The sequence below is a fragment of the Zootoca vivipara genome, chromosome 14 (genome assembly GCF_963506605.1).
Source record: "Zootoca vivipara chromosome 14, rZooViv1.1, whole genome shotgun sequence".
Lineage (NCBI taxonomy): Eukaryota > Metazoa > Chordata > Lepidosauria > Squamata > Lacertidae > Zootoca > Zootoca vivipara.
In genome coordinates this window covers 41,391,986-41,411,222 of record NC_083289.1, presented here as the reverse complement: position 1 = coordinate 41,411,222, position 19,237 = coordinate 41,391,986, and the positions used below count along the sequence as shown (strand labels likewise).

General features: G+C 45.8%; 1 protein-coding gene across 1 annotated transcript in view; it reads right to left on the bottom strand.

Moving 5' to 3' along the window:
* Positions 1-19,237, bottom strand: part of MOSMO (modulator of smoothened) — a 52,688-nt gene that overhangs the window by 6,968 nt on the left and 26,483 nt on the right. The window contains exon 2 of the mRNA XM_035130789.2: positions 3,931-4,143. Within this exon, the coding sequence (XP_034986680.1) occupies positions 3,931-4,143 (213 nt within the window). The remainder of the gene's footprint in view (positions 1-3,930; positions 4,144-19,237) is intronic.

Here is a 19,237-nt window from a genome sequence, read left to right as displayed (position 1 = left end):
AGGCCACTGAAACAGTATGCTCCAGCAATAAACACCCTCCTTAAGGCCACTTACCCAACACCGTCCTGAGTTTTAGATGCCAGCTGAAGATCTTCTTATTAAACCAGGCTCAATAAACAAACAGTAAATCATGATACCTTCAGTTGCTCTCCATTTTAGATGGCTGGACTCTTGAGTGTGATGTTCTGTCCTACAGTTTTATCAATAGGGGCTTTTTAAAAAAAAGCATTTTCATGAATTCCTGGTTTAACTGTAAGCCATCTTGGAAATGTTCAACGAAAGGTGGGGTGTTGGCGTGTAAAAATGTGTAAGTAAGTTAAAGACAGCACGGTACACATTCCATGCAAAACACACATATGCCGTACCTCAAGGGGGGGGGCAGTATGCTAACTGGAACGAATATTTTGTGGTCACACCCTAGGCACAAGCTAGGAGACCGGGGGCTTCTCGTGCCAAAGAAAGAACGCTATAGTAGCCATGGGACACCTACCTGAAACAGACGGAGTCTACCAATCCAGGCTTAATTCAGTTTATGAGGACGCCAGCTGAGAAACCACTAGAGGGAGCTTAAAGCTTTCTGTTAATTCGGCACCCAAATGATGAACATTGCTAAGAGATCAGGATAAGGGTGTGAGCTGACCAGGAGGTTTGGAAAACAGCCCACTTGGCTGCTGCTTGATTTGGCTCGGGTCAGAGGCACAATACACTTTGGAATAAACAAGCCTTCATCCTATTCTACTACCCTATCCCACTGCCTGTGTGTGTCCCAGGTGTGAGGCAAGGAGGGGACACCTGCCCTTGGGAATTTCATGTTCCCAAGGAATCACACAGGATAAAGCTCTAGGCTTGCTGACCCAGTGCAGATAACCTTCAGCCTTGGGCCAGGCTCTTCCTCCCAATACGGCTGCTTCACTCCCCTCCCGCTGTAGAGCACAAAAGGAGCATTATACCCATTGTATGGCTTATCAGAAGCGGACATGCACCTGGTCAGACCATCTACCCATCTAGCTCGGTACAACTGTCCATTCCAAATGGAAATAGCTCACCAGGGTCTCAGGTAGAGGTTTTTCCTCATCACTTGATATCTGAACCTTTTAACTGGGGGATACTAGAGACTGAGTACAGAACCTTCTGCATGCAAAGTAGAGAATCAGAGTTGGATGGCTCTACCATTGAACCAGAGTGCCTTCCAGAAGTCAAGACGTTTCTGGCAAGCCAACCACAGGGCAATAGGGCAAAAGGAGCCCCTTGGATGTTGCACTCCCCTCTCCCAGCAAATGGAATTCAGAGAAAGGCCGGCTCTGCACCTGAGCAGTTTTATTTCACCATCGTGGCCCCGCCATCAAGTACCCACTGACAGTACTGTCCTCCAACATTTCTACTCCATTTCTGATATTCCTTTAGAAGGAAACTCAGACTTGCAGAAGTATTTTATTTAAGAATAAAGGGTGAGTATGAACCCCCCAAAACTCCACAATGCCTCATTCCCCCTTTTATCCATTTTTCTATTTACGCTAGCTCTCAGTGATAATGTATGCAGCTGCCCAGGTCATCCTGAGTCTGTCTTTTAGATAATGTATTATTTTTACTTGGGGATATTCAAAATCCTGCAGTAGATTAGGCTCAGACACTTGCAGAAAATTGGTTTCTGGTATAGGTGAAACTGTTGTTGACTAGAACAAAAAGCAGGGAATAAAGGAATCCTATTAAAACACGCATGTGCACCATTTTTGAAATGGATCCTATCTGTTATAATTAGTCTGCATAAAGAGATAAGCTTCCAATTAACCACCCTCAAACACGCACAATAGTTTGGAGAAGGGTGCTTCATGGAAAGCAGGATTTCTGATCTTCCTGGGTGGGCAAATATTTGTGAAAGGAGATCGGTCCAGCTTAAATTTCCCTACCTGGGCTGCTGAGTAAGCCCACAGTGACTGATGGCTTGTGAATATGGGGTAAGTTCTAACTTGTGGAATGAGAAATGGCTTTGATCAAAGACAGCTTGCATATGCTCAGTGGAGGCTGCTCCATAAGGACAAATGCCCCACCACCTTCAGTCTGCCCTCAAACAGCCCATTATTATTATTATTATTATTATTATTATTATTATTATTATTAATGATACCCTGCCTTTTTCCTTGATGGGACTCAAGTGGCTTACAGATAAAACAAGAACTGCTAAGCAACCAGCTCAAGAGGTGGCGCAGGCTGTATACTTCCTCCTCTTCAGTTTCAGCATTGCTCCTTGTAGAACTCAGCAGGGAGAAGGACTGGGGCAAAACCAGAAGCAATTGGCTCTGCTTGTCGCTGGCACTGACTCCCACCTACCACTGGCCTCCCTGCCTTATGCCCCACCAGCTCCAACAGCACTGACTCCAACTGTGAGAGCACCAGCCACTAGTGCAAGTACTGTGTAACTCAGCAGCAATTGCTATTAATCTGCATTCATACTTAACAGGTGCCACTTAAAAAAAAAAAAGCTGCCAGATGAGCCTGACTTGCAGACAAAACTAAGTGAATATTGGCCATGCAAACATGGACTGTTGAGTCTTTTCGGATCCTGTGTGGCACGGTGAGTTTCATGTTCAGCAGCATTCCATGCAGTAGCCAATATTTGGTTTACGGGGCTTGAAGGAGGAGCTGCGCCTGAGCAGGGGAAATCTGCTTCCGCTTTGGATACGAAGGAGTTTGATGAGGGAAACAGCACCATCCCTGCCTCAAGACCTTTTGATCTGTACGGCAGGGGCTTGCAGGCTTCCCTTGTATACCTTCATGGGCTGCACAAAGCTGTACTTAAAGGCTGGCTGTGTGGGAGGCCTAATCAATGTATTAAATAATAATAATATAATAATAATTTATTATTTATACCCCGCCCATCTGGCCGGGTCTCCCCAGCCACTCTGGGCAGCTTCCAACAGGAGAATATAACACAATAATCTCTTAAACATTAAAAGCCTCCCTGAACAGGGCTGCCTTCAAATGTCTTCTAAAAGTCTGGTAGTTGTTTTCCTTTTTGATATCTGTTGGGAGGGCGTTCCACAGGGCGGGTGCCACCACCGAGAAGGCCCTCTCCCTGGTTCCCTGTAACTTGGCTTCTCGCAGCGAGGGAACCGCCAGAAGGCCCTCGGTGCTGTACCTCAGTGTCCGGGCAGAACGATGGAGGTGGAGACGCTCCTTCAAGTATACTGGACTGAGGCCATTTAGGGCTTTAAAGGTCAGCACCAACACTTTGAATTGTGCTCGGAAACGTACTGGGAGCCAATGTAGATCTTTCAAGACCGGTGTTATGTGGTCTCGGCGGCCGCTCCCAGTCACCAGTCTAGCTGCCGCAATTCATTGCCACAAGATGTTGTGGTTGATCATGGGCTCAGGCGGCCCTGAAAAGGGAGTGGACAAATTCTGAACTATTGCCCGGTGGAATGTTCCTTTTCACTTTGTTCCACTCAGCCAGCCATGGCCTCCACTGTTAGCGTGCTGACCTTTATTGGGGAACCCAAATTAGGCTTAGCAGTAGGGACGAAACTAGTATACTGCAACCTAGTTGTGTGTGAGAGAAAAGATCCTTACCCCTCACCCCCCCCCAACTCAGAATGTATCCTACCTAGACCTCCTTGGGGGAATATAAAATCTAATGAACCCTTCCTTCTCTCAGGTGACAGAAACCAATGGCAGATGCTATAGGTTTGCCATTGGCCTTTTCTATGCTGGAGAAGGAGTCGGTACATGCAGGTTTCTTGCAAACAGAGAAGAGTTTTCAGCTTCCTGCCAGGGAAGGGAGGGTCCACATGGGGCTTCAGGTTACAAGGAAGGTGCTCGGAAGCATCTCAGAACACAGGTGCTCTCCTCTGCTGACTTCCCAAAAGCCAAGGTGACCCCCCAGAGGTTTGGCCCGCTGCCAGATCTACTCCAGAGCCCAAAAGGCAGACTTACTTCCAGTGAATGCTATCCAGCGTGCGTATTTAGTTGCTTCTCTTCGCCAGTGGGAAGCCACTAGCAAGCCACAGGTGACAGTCAGTGAAATGATTCCCATGATGATGAAAAACAAGGTGGTGACCCACTCAGGAGGCAACCGTGGAGGAATACAGGTCCTGTCACGTCCATGAATGGTTTGACACTGTCGCACAAGGCCAACTGTGAGAGCACCTGAAACGACACACACGACAAGACAATAACCCGTTAACCGGTGTGCCTTTTTTTCTCTCTCTGCCCATCCTCACCCCCTTCCTCGAGACAAGGAGTTCGGAGCAGCCCTGGCTTGTCATACCAAAAGTCAATCCTGTCTCCCCCTACAATGGCCATCCAGATATTTCTGGGGGAATTAAGCTAACAGCCCTTCTGACGGTTCTTGCTACCTGACAGGTGACATTCTATGGCGCATGGCCTCTGAACCAAGAGACTAGTAGCCATTTCGTAGAAAGTTTAGATCAGAACAAAAACAAACAAAAGATGTTTATTCGGCTTTACGCCCATCATAAAACACAACACAACAAAATAAATCAAATAGATCAAATAGATCAGAGGCTCCCAACATTTCCCCCTCCATGGATGGACCACCTGAAAATTGCTGAGCATCTGATTTTTTTGTCCATTGTAGCAATTGTACTGTGCTGTGCTAGATGCTGTACGATTTTCAATCTCACTTTATTACTTCGTTTGCATTTTACTGTACAGTATTGCAATTTGAATTCCACAGAATGCAGCGACTACAATGTAATAAATAAAAAGGAGAAATGAAAAGTACAGTTAAAAATCACAATGAACATTTAATGTGATGGATGTGCCATTTCCCATCCTCAACCAACAATCCAGAGGCATGCCACGGACCACTTTAATAAAGCTTGCAGACAGCAAGAGTGACCCAAGACAGAGGGGGGGGGAGAACCAGTGCATCTAGACAACATGGTTAGCCCAGGAAACTGGTGCATTGCAAAGCGGAGGATGTTTTCTTCTCAGCTCCAACTTGCTGCCCACTCACCTTCGGGCTTGAAGTTAAAAAGCTTTAACACTAAAGAGGGAAAAAGTCTTGTGATCTGTGTGGTTTAATGACTCCTCCCTTAAGACTAACTATAACACAATTGGATTAAAAGCTCCTGGAGGCAGAGTCATTGTCTGCTTGCTGGAAATGCACACCAGCAAACACAACAGTCATTGTTCAGATGTCACAGTTACAGTGTTAAGGAATTCTCTTGAGAATGGGCTCAGGCAAGTCCGTAACAGAGGCCACCAAATTGCAAGTGCAATTGACATGGACAATCCTCACGCTCATCTGCTTGTTCTGCCCTTAACACCACAGGGCGGGTGTTGCCTCCCTGCAACCAAAGCCAGCCGTTTGGAATTGTTGTCAGATTCCACATATTCCTGCCCTTTTTTGCCACTAGCATCTCCAACAACAACTTATCCACAGTAGGAATTTGGGTATGGCCGGCTATAAACTGCAATGCAAGGTCTATTGGCTGGCAGCCTGGGGTCTCCTGTTCTAGACACCACCTGCAGGCAGAAATCAGCGGAATTTTCCAAGCTGCGCCTTTTCGATTCAAACCAGAAGCTTTCCAAAAGGAGCTGCACAGATTGTGGGCAAATGAAAAGGTCAGTTGACACAGCTCTAAATGCCTCACACAACAGCAAAGGCTACTCTTGATTGTTACAAATGTCCTAATGATTTGCCACAGCGCGCAGCCTTCATTTTCTGGGAAATTAGGCCAAAGATAATAGAATAAGGCTGTGCAATTAATACGCCTCACTTGGCGCTGGGAGATCTATTTCAATTTAGCCGCCTTCGTGAAAGGAGCAGTCCAGCGCGACATGACTGCATGTGTTTACAGCACAGAATTCAGGTGCTTCTTGTTAGCTAAGAGCAAAGCATTCTCGTTTGAACAAATCTCACTTAGTGTGCTCCAGATGCAAATGGTTTAACAAGTTAAAACCAATTACCTTACAAATCCTGTTTAGCTGCTGTGAACCCACAAATATGAGCATCCCCACTATTTCCGGCCCTACTTTCTGCGGTGTGAGAAGTTGCAGTATTCAATAAAATGGTTTGGAGTTATCGTCCCAGATGAGGAATGAGCATGTTCTGTTGGGGCTATGTCAGTTGTTGGGTATCACCAGCTGCTGGAAACTATGGCAGGGGCTGCATGGGGGGTGGGGAGTGTTCTTGTGCTTGAATCCTGCCTACTGGTTTCCCACTGGCATTTGGTTGGCCACTGTGAGAACAGGGTACTGAACCAAAAAGGCTACTGGCCTGATCCACCGGGGCTTTATTTATGTTTTTGGGGAATGGCAATATTGCCAACCAGGGGCCTGGGCAAGAAATGGGTAGAGGGAGGGAAAGGGGGGGAAATAACCCTTGGCGGGTCTGGGAGGGGGAATGCATAAGGTTGGGGGCCAGGACTAGAGGAGGTTTAGATTGGGTGGAAACGCCCTTGGGCAAAAAAGTAAGTTAGACACCATCGTGTTCTCGCCAGTGTTAGAAACTCATATATATATTCACCGGGTGGTTGGAATAGGTGAGCCTTGGGGTCCCTCTCGATGCTACAGTTCTAGGATAGAAATACATCTATCCCCCTTCACTTCCAAATCATCAAAAGACTACTTGGAGTCATTCTGAAGTGGAATGATGGTTTGTTTATTTTGAGGAGGAAATACAAATTGCTCCATCAAACAACTCTTTATGTTGGGTGTAATTCTCTATGGTATTCTTTAAGAGAAAACTGTTCCACTCCTCAAGGCCATGTTCCTGACCAAAGTGCCAGCTGGTATTTCATTGTAGGGTGGGGCTAGGGCCAGGTGGAGGTGTCAGCATCTCCTGAAAGTGTATTTCCCAAGATCAATGAATCTGGGGTTTTCTGGCTAATACCCACGGGTGGGACTAGCAAGATCATCAGGGTGGAAGCTTCAGGCGGCTGCTATCTGATTGACGTTAGCAACTTCTGTTTAGCTGCAGAACCAAAACAGGAAGAAAGCCGAATTAGCGAAACCTCAGAGCAGCCCTGCTAGGTCAGACTGATGGCTCATCTGGTCCAAGGGCAAACAAGATGCTTCTGGGAGGTCCAACAATGGGCAACTCAGCCATCAGCTTTCCCCCACTATTGCCCCCCACCCTCCAATAGAAAGCCATCTAGAGCCTCTTGCTCTGTGGAAAGGATTGTGATAAATACACAATCGCGCTCGCGCACACAGACGCTTACAAATAACATCAAAATACATTTTAAAAGCCATAATAAACAATATAAACATATCGTTTACTGTGGCTTTTAAAATGTATTTTGATATTACTTGTAGGCTGCCTTGGAAGGATTTGTATCTTAAAAGGTGGGGTATTGATAATGGTAACCAATTAATAACTGGTGGTTAGAACCTCTTTGCCATTAAGCCACCCAGCTGCAATCTGGGAAATCACTGGTTGAAATTTCACTATGCAGCAAAAAGCCACATTCTCTCCAGCTCAGAACCCCATTTACAATCTTGGGCTGAAAACAATTCATAGGTCTGCTGCAGGGATTATATGAGAAGCACACTGATCACTTGAAGTGCTACATAAATGCCAAGTGCCGTAGGTATCATCAACTGGAGGTCCCATTAAATATTCTGGCCAATGGCCATTAATAGATCCTTCCCCCATAATTTTTTTCCAGCCCCCTTTTAAAAAGAAGCTCACACCACATTTTGCAGCAGCAGATTTCAAATTATGCCTTGTGGGAAGCAATACTTCCTTTGTCGGTCGTAAACTGATCAACCAGTTTTGCAATGTTCTGATTTTGTAGGAAAGAGACAGATCCTCTCTACCCACTTTCTCGGCATCACACATACCGGTATTTTACAAGTCCCACTTGCAGGGAAAGAGTGTCCGTCTCCCTCTGGACACTGCTGGATTCCAACTTGACTGCCTGACTACTGGGGTTGATGGGAAACGGGGCTCCCCCATCCCTCCCCTATTGTGTGCCTTCATCCCCACCCACCGCCATGACTTGAAACGAACTAAGAAATGTCGAACACTTTAATCTTTTCTCAGAGAGAAGATGCTCCAATTGAGTGATCCTTTGAATCACTTTTCCAGGTCCACAAGATCCTTTTTGAATTCTGAACCCGCCTACGTACGCTATATAATCTCCGCCGAGCACAGGCATTATGTAGCGTGTATCTGAGCACGTCTCATTCCAATATAGTTTCATCAAACTGAATAAAAACCATCAACAGCTACACTCCCCTTCTCAGAAGAGATCAAAAGAAGCCAGTAAACCTGCTTTTGTAAGACCCAAATTCAGACTTCTTTGGCAATCCTAGACAGGAGATCTGGAGGGGTCTGGAACTGCTGGGTCACAGCTGCTGTGCAGGAGGATCACTCTTGGGGGGGGGGGTCTGCTTTATAGGGAAAACTGCAAATGCCATATACACCCCTAGCTACAGCCTATGCAAGGAAACTAAAAACAACATGCCTGTAATTGCTATAAAATTAATGCAAATGTTACCAGCTAGCATTATATATATTTTAAAAAAAACTTTTCAGGGTTTATGGGAAGAATCATCAAAAAGAACCTCCTCAAAGGGAAAAATGCCTGCAAACCACTCGTGACAAATTATTTTCCTGTCATTTGAAGAGAAAGAGGCCCATTCACTGCCCTGCCATAGATCTCTCTATGGGAAACTAAATCCCAACAACCGTTCTTGTAAAAGGTATGATAGTGACAACTCAACCTCTGTTTCAAGACAACGATTCTCAAAAGACAACATTGTCCGGGCTACGGTATAACTGAGGGCAGCTTTTCCTTCCTAGAAAGAGCCGGATGAATTCACAGCAGAAAAAAACAACAGTGTTCTTTTGTTTCCCATTTAACTCTGCAAAGAACGGAGGCTGGTGGAATCTCTTCCATAGGGAGCATCAAAAGGACGGCTTGTTTACTTCCACTCAGTTAAACATGTGGAGACCTAAGCAGCCAGCAGAGTCTCCGTGGACCCTATGCTGGCCAGCAGGAATGTTATTGCAGGTGAGAATTTGCATGGAGGAATGAACCTAGCTTAACTTTAAAGGCTCGGGCTGAAGCAACAGACAAGCCACCCATCGCCACCTAAAATTGGTAGTATCTTATGTCCACCACCCAGGTGCCAGGAGGAAGATGTCGAAGTACCGCTGGGGGTCAGTAAATGGCAAAAGAAGTCGTGCCCTACTGAACATCCTCAGGTGGGCAGCTGCTGAGCCAAAGTAAACTCTCTTTTTTGGGGTTAAAGCCGACACTTCTTTCATTGCCCCTCCATTCATAATGTAACTATTAATTAAGTTCTCCCTGAATTATTTGCACGCACACCTTCCTTGCAAACATCAATGTACATTTCCAGGAACATGATTTGAGGGGGTATCTGGGAAAACAACTCATTAACCTGTTTCCACTCCCATTTTTTTTACACAGTTGGAGGACTGACTCAGCAACTAAATCAAAGGGGTGTGGTAAGGTCAACAGTCTCTGCTAAGACCAGGATCTCTTAAAAATATCCCTTTCACACAGTGGTAATACTGTGTTATTTTGGTGGATTTCAGAATTCCATAAAAACAAAAAAAACAGCACCTGTGTGTGATGCAGGGGCTCACTAGAAAGCTAAGAGAATCAAAGGGAATGTCAGCTAGGCAACAGAGGATATCTTTGCAAACATGGTGGGGCATAAGACAGAATGGCTGTATTAACCATGCGAACACCACCGAGTTAAGAGATGTCCATAATGCCAGGACTCCTCAAACAGTTCTGTCATCGGCACTACGTCATTTTAAAAGACTGAAAGAGATTGAAGACAATCTTTCAGTAGCCCAATGGAAAAGACAGACCAAGAATATTCTGTTGTTGTTTAGTCGTGTCCGACTCTTCGTGACCCCATGGACCAGAGCACGCCAGGCACTCCTGTCTTCCACTGCCTCCCGCAGTTTGGTCAGACTCATGTTGGTAGCTTCGAGAACACTGTCCAACCATCTCATCCTCTGTCGTCCCCTTCACCTTGTGCCCTCAATCTTTCCCAACATCAGGGTCTTTTCCAGGGAGTCTTCTCTTCTCATGAGGTGGCCAAAGTATTGAAGCCTCAGCTTCAGGATCTGTCCTTCCAGTGAAATTCCAGCTTAAACTGAAGAAAGTAGGAAAAACCACTGGGCCAGTAAGACACAATCTAAATCAAATCCCTTGTGAATACACAGTGGAAGTGAGGAACAGGTTTAAGGATTTAGATTTGGTGGACAGAGTGCCTGAAAAACTATGTATGGAGGCTCGTAACATTATACAGGAGGCAGCAATGAAAACCATCCCAATGAAAAGGAAATGCAAGAAAGCAAAGTGGCTGTCCAATGAGGCCTTACAAATAGCAGGGGAGAGAAGGCAAGCAAAATGCGAGGGAGCTAGTGAAAGATACAGGAAATTGAATGCAGATTTCCAAAAAATAACAAGGAGAGACAAGAGGGCCTTCTTAAACGAACAATGCAAAGAAATAAAGGAAAACAACAGAATGGGAAAAACAAGAAAATTGGAGATATGAAAGGAACATTTCGTACAAAGATTACAATAAAGAATATTCTAGATGATCCCAATAATCCAAGAGATCTAGGCAAGAGAACAGTGAAAGTCATCTCCATCCCTTCTTGACGGAGGCAGTCGGAGATGAACTCTGATTGTAAGAATGAGCCAAGGGAGTCAGGGAATATGACTCCCCACACCCCAGCATTTTTAAATTTCTTGTTCATGTGAATAGGGGTTATTATGTCTGAGTAACACCTTTAGAGGACCATCAATGCTTTTCTTCATGTCTTAGAACTCTGATTAAGACACATTGAGGACCCATTAACATCTGACACTATTTCAAAGAGATAATTATATACATGCATTTGGACTGCAGATTTAGACCAAAACTTAGAAAGGAGGAGTGGAGCTAGAGGGAAGGTGTCCATAACTTAGCAAAGGTGATAAAAGCCTGGGCTATTCAATTGATCAGCAGACATAATTTCAGAGAGGTGGAATACACCTTTGACAGCTGAAACTACTTTGGATTCCACCTGATCATCAACATGCCAGCCAACGCTGGTTTCCTAGGTAACAAAAAAGAAAAAAAGGAAGTGCCTACAATAAAAAGGAAGGAAAAACACAGGCAGTGGCACCTGCCTCTTCTCCCACTTCTTAACTCCTTTGAATTATTCAGACGGGCTCAGGGCTGAGAGCACAGCATTAACAGTGCCACCCCTCCTACCCCCCCCCCCAAAAGGCAGAACAAAAATTGTGATGAATAATTTGTAATGCAGCAGCCTCTGAAGACAGCCTTGTCCCCTGTTCTGAAGAGTATACAAATAGGAAAGAGGGAAGGGAACTTCAGGGGGTCCAAGAATGCTAGGAGGCAAAGGTGAATGCATAAAACAGCTCCCCTTGGAGAGGGGGGGAAGGGATATAGTTCAGTGAGGCAGAAAGGCTGAGGTTCAATTCCCAACGTCTCTAGGTAGGGCTGGTGGGAAGACTCGTCTGGAACCCTGGAGCGCTGCTGCCAGTCAGTGTGGCCAATACTGATGTAGACGGGCCCTAAACAAGAGTCATTCATCAAGTAAGAGTCATTCTTACTGTTGGTAGTAATGTGGGTGGCGCTGTGGTCTAAACCAGTGTTTCTCAACCAGTGTGCCTCCAGATGTTTTGGGACTACAACTCCCATCATCCCTAGCTAGCAAGACCAGTGGTCAGGAATGATGGGAGTTGTAGTCCCAAAACATCTGGAGGCACACTGGTTGAGAAACACTGGTCTAAACCACTGAGCCTCTTGGGCTTGCTGATCGGTAGGTCAGTGGTTCGAATCCCCGCGATGGGGTGAGCTCCCGTTGCTCTGCCCCAGCTCCTGCCAAGCTAGCAGTTAGAAAGCACACCACTGCAAGTAGATAAATAGGTACCGCTGCAGTGGGAAGGTAAACGGCATTTCTGTGCGCTCTGGCACTTGTCATGGTCCTCCGAGCGCCAGTAGCGGTTTAGTCATGCTGGTCACATGACCCGGAAAACTGTCTGTGGGCAAATACTATCTCCCTTGGCCTGAAAGCAAGATGAGCACTACAACCTCATAGTCGCCTTTGACTGGACTTAACCGTCCAGGGGTCCTTTACCTTACTTATTGACGCCATACATATACAGTTCAAGCTGGCAGCCAATTAGTTTCTAGGCCCAATTCAAAGTGCTGGTGCTGACCTATAAAGCCTTACATGGCTCAGGACCTCATAACCTTAAGGACTGACTCTCCCCATACAAACAGACTCAAACCCTGTGCTTGTCATCTGAGGCCCTTCTCCATGCCCTCACTCCCCAAGAGGTTTGGAGGGTGGCAACATGAGAACAGGCTTTTACTGTGGTGGCTCCCCGACTGTCAGAGACCAGGCTGAGGAGTTCAACTCTGGTGAGGAATGGTGGGAGCCTCCCCCTCCCCCTGCTCATGGCCAGGATCCTGAAACTCCACAGGAGCAGTGCAGGAGTGTTGATTTGGAACAATGGCTCACAGAGGGGCACAGTTTGCAAGACAACAGTTGGGCAGAACTGGGAGGTAAACAGCAAGAAGAAGAAGAATGGGAAGAGAGTGAGCTAGCAGACTCTCTATCACTGGAAGATGTGCAGCCTCCTAGCCTCTCAGTCCCAAGGCTAGGAGATTAGATAAGGTACAGTCATACCTCGGTTTAAGTAAGCCTCGGTTTGAGTATTTTCAGTTTAAGTACTCTGCGGACCCATCTGGAACGGTTTATCCACTTTCCATTACTTTCAATGGGAAAGTTCAGGTTAAGTACGCTTCAGGTTAGGTACGGACTTCCGGAACCAATTACACTCATACCTCGGGTTAAGTACGCTTCAGGTTGAGTACTCCGTGGACCCGTCTGGAACAGATTAATCCACTTTCCATTACTTTCAATGGGAAAGTTCGCTTCAGCTTAAGTACACTAAGGCTTAAGTACTCCACGGACCGTCTGGAACGGATTAATCCACTTTCCATTACTTTCATTGGGAAAGTACGCTTCAGGTACAGACTTCCTGAACCAATTGTGTTTGTAAACCGAGGTACCACTGTAACTGCGCAAAACGCTCAATGGTTGAGAAATCGGGTGGCTAGGAGACGAGAGGACAGAAGTGACTAGAGGGAAGTGGGGGAAACCTTAATTGGGAGCACCTGCACTCTGAGAAGAGTCGCTTGTTCTTTTGCTGCGTTCATTAAAGAGTTCTGTTACTGGTAAGAGACTGCTTTCTCTTTGTACTGCTTATCTATTGCCAAGGGGGGAGGAAGCAGAGCCCCTGACACCGACTGTGGAATGCTCTCCCCGGAGAGGCTCACCCAGTGCCATCATTATATGACTTTAAGCACCAGGCAAAGACATTGCTCTTTACCCAGGCCTTTGGCCATTAAATAATCTATGGCCTATTAAATGTGGGTGGGGGACTGTTGTTGTTGTGGTGATGATGATGATGATGATGTGCATTATGTTTTTATTATGCTCCATCTATTGTGTTCTGAATGTTGTACACCAGCCTGGGATCTTTGTATAAAGGGTGGTACGTAAATAAAATAAATGAATAAATATGTCCTATGGAGCCATACCAAGAGTCACAGGAAGCTGCCTTATACTTAGGGGAACATCTGCAGTATTAAAATCACCACGATACCAATTTAACAGCCAGGGATTCCTCCAAGGAATCCTGGGAAGTGTTAAGGTTGCCGAGAGTTGTTAGGAAACCCCTATTTCCTCTCCCAGAGAAAGAGTTCCTTGAGTGATTTAATCCATCCATCCCTCTTCCCAGGGAACCCTGGGATGCTTTGCTCTTAGTACCCAGTAGACCAACTTAGAGTAGACCTATTGAAATTAATGGATCTGAGTAAAAGTTAGCTGGCTACAACCCAACGTCTTGGATGCATGGTTTGCCCAACCTCCAAAAAGCAGGTGCCTTAGAGCTGGAAGAGGTGTATGGCAAAGGGACCAGAAAATGATCAACAGGTTGCAGGATCTCCCCTGCAAGGAAAGGCGGCAGTGTCTGAGGATTTTCAGTTGAGGTGGGGGTGGAAGAGGAACTAAAGGGTACTTCATAATACTGGAACTTGCAAACATCCAATGAGAATCAATGAAAGGCAGCAGATTCAAGAGAGACAAAGTCAAAGGCAGTTTATGTGTATTAACCAAAAGGTCACTGCAAGTTCTTCCAGTAACACACAATTACATACAGCAGTTAAAGTTCAGTAGAATGCCAGCAACATTACATCAGTTAGTCTCCAGCAGCCACTTTCACCAACTTCTCTGTAAGATTCTCAGCAGTTTTGGAGATTACTGCTGTCCTGCAAGTTAGAAACCTATCTACGGCCACAAAAGAGGCAGTACAGTGCAATGGTTAGGATGCTGGCGAAGATTCACTGATCCACTGGGGTGATATTGGACCAATTCCTAGCTCTCAGCCTAACCTGCCTCACCGAGTTGTCAAATACGGATGCTAAAGATCCAGTTTTAAATCTTCCTCCACTAATTTGGAAAAGAGGATTTCTAGGAGGTGGCTTTTGAACACAACATTGGAGGAAAATCCATTTTAGATCTTCTACACCAGTTGTGAAGAACCTTTGGCTCTCCACTTGTCACTGGACTACAACTCCCATCAGCCCCAGCAGGCATGGCCAAAGGCCAGGGATGATGGAAGTCTCAGTTCAGCAACTTCTAGAGCACCAAATGTTCTGCCACACCTGCACTGCATCCACAAGATGCAACTAATCTCTCCCTTATTCTAGTTCCTGGGAAAGATTGGGCAGCTTTTTCCCTCGGCTTGATTTAAGAGGTGAACTGCTGCCTAAAGATGGTTCAGAAGATGTTTGTGAGAGAATAAATCATTTGATTTAAAAACAAATAGGCAATAAGGTACAACTGGTCCCGGCCTGCACCCTTTCAGACTGCTGATTGGAGCTCTCATGATGGAATGCTGTAAAGAAAAACCAATTATTATTCATACTTAGAATGTCAGGGAGGCTATGAAAGAAACGTTCTCCTTGACATATGAGTTTTCCATGTACAGTCGTACACTGGAAGTCGAACGGAATCTGTTATGGAAGTCCATTCGACTTCCAAAATGTTTGGAAACCAAAGTGCTCCTGCAGCCAATTGGAAGCCATGTCAGACATTCGGCTTCCGAAAATCATTTGAAAACCGGAAAACACACTTGCAGGTTTTGATTGTACGGGAGCCAATTTGTTCAGGCGCCGAGACGTTCGAGATCCAAGGTACGACTGTACAGTATAGGGAATGTATGAGATTCCTGCATTGCATGGGGTTGGACTAGATGACCCTTGGGGTCCCCTTCCAACTCTACAATTCTATGTTTTCTCTAGATACAGAGAGTAAGTGCCATGCATCCATTCATAAGAGACCCCCCATGCCCCGCCCCATCCATCTGAAGTGGCACAGGCCAAACACAAGTTGACGTCCTCACCTGTTTGAGATAACTAAGCCTCATTCACGTTTATCTTAGCTGGTAACTTTTGCAATACTGCTTCACCTTACTCAATATTGCTTAATCTTACAACATATCCCCTCCTCTTAAAAAAAAAAAGCAGCATGAACGGGCATGTGGGAAACAGTTGGCAATAAAAATGATATGTGACAAGAGAAATATGGACTCCATTCAAAACACACACACAGCCTGAAAATGTAATAATATTGTCTGAGTAACCATCAGGTTGCACTTAGATTGGATGCTTTAAAAAGCTCTCCACATTAATAATACTAAGGAGGAAATGTATATCCATATCCGGAGTCAGAGAGGTGCAGGTATTCCCTATATTCTTACTAGTATTGCTCTGAATACAGCCAATTTCTGTTGAGACTTCTTAAGATGTAATTTGAGAACGTATACTCATAACACAGCATGATAGATGGAGGCTTTATTTCAAATGGGCTCCGGGCAGGTTGTTCTGTTTACAGATTAAGAGGCAAGCATATTCAGACTTTTGTGTCCTGAACTCATAAATCTTACCTCCACAACCTTCAGCTCTTGCCAGACATGGTGCAAAGCACATTATCACTTGCTTAAGAGGGAAATCAAGGCACAGAAAGCACCAGTCACAGCCTGACTTATTATTCCATCAATGAGGAGAACATTCCTAATGTATCTGAATACTCTTTGGGCCTTTCCCCCTCTTTTAACTAGCAGCTATTTACTGCGGATGCGTCAAGGGACATCACATTTGGAAGTTACTAGTATCACAGAATGGGAAATTATCACACTCCTTTAGCACTTGCACCGTAAAAGCATGTCAGTCCCTAGAGATGCCCTGACATGAAAATATCACAACCATTACAGACTGTGCCTTTCCAGAGATCCACAAATGCAGGCAAAAAAAAAGCATAGGCGGCCATAGACAAGGAGCACTGTTGGGAAGAGTGTCTCAGTGTGGCCACACACGCATGCCAGCTCCAGCCCAATTCCCCTGTTCCTATTGGCAGTGTGTGGGAGGTGTGAAGGAATGGTCTTCAATGCATTTGGCAGAATGTTCTTGAGGGACAGGCTCATCATTTGATGGATGCCAAGCACATTCAGCTGAAAACATAATGACTCCGCCACCAGATCTTCCTTCTCAACACACAAAGGTCACTACTGGCAGAGACACTGGAAACAGGATAGTTCAGCAAACACCTGAACAGCGTTATTGCCGGTACAGTCATACCTCGGTTTAAGTACGCTTTGGTTTGAGTACTTTCAGTTTAAGTACTCCGCGGACCCGTCTGGAACGGATTAATCCACTTTCCATTACTTTCAGTGGGAAAGTTCACTTCAGCTTAAGTACACTTCAGTTTAAGTACTCCGCGGACCTGTCTGGAACGGATTAATCCACGTTCCATTACTTTCAATGGGAAAGTTCGCTTCAGGTTAAGTACGCCTCAGTTTAAGTACAGACGTCTGGAACCAATTGTGTACTTAAACCGAGGTACCACTGTATTTGTGCAATAACCACTGTGCGCATTACTAAATTAGTGTGGTCCTGCAACTATGTTCACAAAAAGAGTTGACTGCTGTTGTCATGTGTGAGCTCCTGGAGAGAAGTGAACTTGCCCAGTTTGCTTATGTGAAACTTTGTAAGTTGCCATGGGGGGGGGGCACCGAAACGTCCTCCAGCAACACAGTCCACAATGCAAACCACCCTACAACTGCTATTAGTTGCACCAGCTGCCAATTAGATACCAGGCTAGGTATAAGGTGTACAAAACCCTACACACCTTGGGACCAGGATAACCTACAAGATCAGCTCGCTGCCTGCATGCCCAAGCGGATCATTGCATCCTACAGGAGAGGGCATCCTGCAGGCACCATCATATCAGGAGGTCCATTCTGCATGCTATTGGAATCACCTGCCCTTTGGACCATCCTCCCATTGCATACCAGACAGATGCTTTCTCTATTGCGTTTTGGCACCTGCTAAAGACGTTCCTCTCTCAACAAACCTAAAATCTTTGCCCCGGTTGGCATCCGTCTTCAAACCCAGGTGGCGCTGTGGTTAAACCACTGAGCCTAGGGCTTGCTGATCAGAAGGTCGGCGGTTCGAATCCCTGTGACGGGGTGAGCTCCCGTTGCTCGGTCCCAGCTCCTGCCAACCTAGCAGTTCGAAAGCACGTCAAAATGCAAGTAGATAAATAGGAACTGCATTTCCATGTGGTGCTCTGGTTTGCCAGAAGCGGCTTTGTCATGCTGGCCACATGACCGGAAGCTATTCGCCGGCTCCCTCGGCACAACCCCAGAGTCGGTCACGACTGGACCTAATGGTCAGGGGTCCCTTTACCTTTACCTTTAAAGACGTTCCTCTCTCAACAAACCTAAAATCTTTACCCCGGTTGGCATCTGTCTTCAAACTGAATTGATTTTACATATGCAAATGTTTTATGAATATTATTTTAGTAAATCGCTTTGGGATGCCTTGTGAGAAGCGATTCACAAATGAAATAAATAAATTAAACTTCTTCTTAAAAAAAAAATTAAGGGCAATCCGGCTCATTGATCTTTCAAGTTACAAGAGGAGAAAATAATTGGCCACCTGGGCTTTAACACAATGGCATTTAAAACTACTCCAGACCCTCTACCACTTAGGGGCATCTAGCACATTTCCCCAAACATTTGCCTCCAGACAAGATAGAACTGGCAGACACTGGAAAAAGTCACTCTCGCGCAGCACTCTGGAAAGCATAAAGACGACTTTGTTGAGCTTTTGCATACCGAAGCGCAGCATTTGGACTCGTGCCGAAGGGTATTCTTGCCTAGCACAAAGTTTAATTAAGTGCTTGTCCCGTAGCTAATATACTGAATTGAACTAGAAATGATTTCCACACACGCACGCGCACACACACAAGCACAGTAGCAAATCACAACTGTCACTGAAATCCAGAACTCTGGGTTTTCGTAATGGCAAGAGGCTGCAAGGGGGAGAACAAACACAGAGAAGGGGAGAGAAAGAGAGAGATGTCAAGTAACTTTAAAGACACTGTTGACGCAGGCCGGTAACCACCCTGTTGCATGAACCAACAGTGTGTTCTCCAAGCTCTACCTTTCCAGTTAAACGAGTTCTGGCCCTCACTCTGGGCCATCGGAGCCAGAAGCTACAATGACCACACAGCTGTTCTGCTCCTGCGTAAGGCGGCTATATTTAGCTTCACACAGATATGTAAAGTGATCCCTCATGCACAAGCTCCCAAACTACAGAAAACCCACATTTCACAAAGTGGGAGGTACCTGCCCTGGGGGCTGGGGGCACGGATAGGTGAGGAGCAAGCTTGCCCCTAAACCCCCATGCAAACGGATTCTTGCTTTGTCACTAACACTGGCAGGAGAGCATTTTTCAGCTGCATAGCCATCAGTTGCTGCAGACACTACTAAAAATGATTTGTCCATTTCCCTCTTCTCCTCCCACCCTGGTTTTGTCCCGACATACTTCTCACAGACCTTCACTGGCTTCTCTGTTTTTGTCTTCATTTTAAGTTTGTGTGTTTTCAGACATTTCCACTGACTTGATGCTCTGCAATTGTTTTCTCTTCTTTCTATGCTCTTCCCTGAACATTTTCCCTCTACAGCAGGCATCCCCAAACTTTGGCCCTCCAGATGTTTTGGACTACAATTCCCATCTTCCCCGACCAGTGGTCCTGTTAGCTAGGGATCATGGGAGTTGTAGGCCAAAACATCTGGAGGGCCGCAGTTTGGGGATGCCTGCTCTACAGCCACCAATGTTCCCTTGCCCCCCCTCC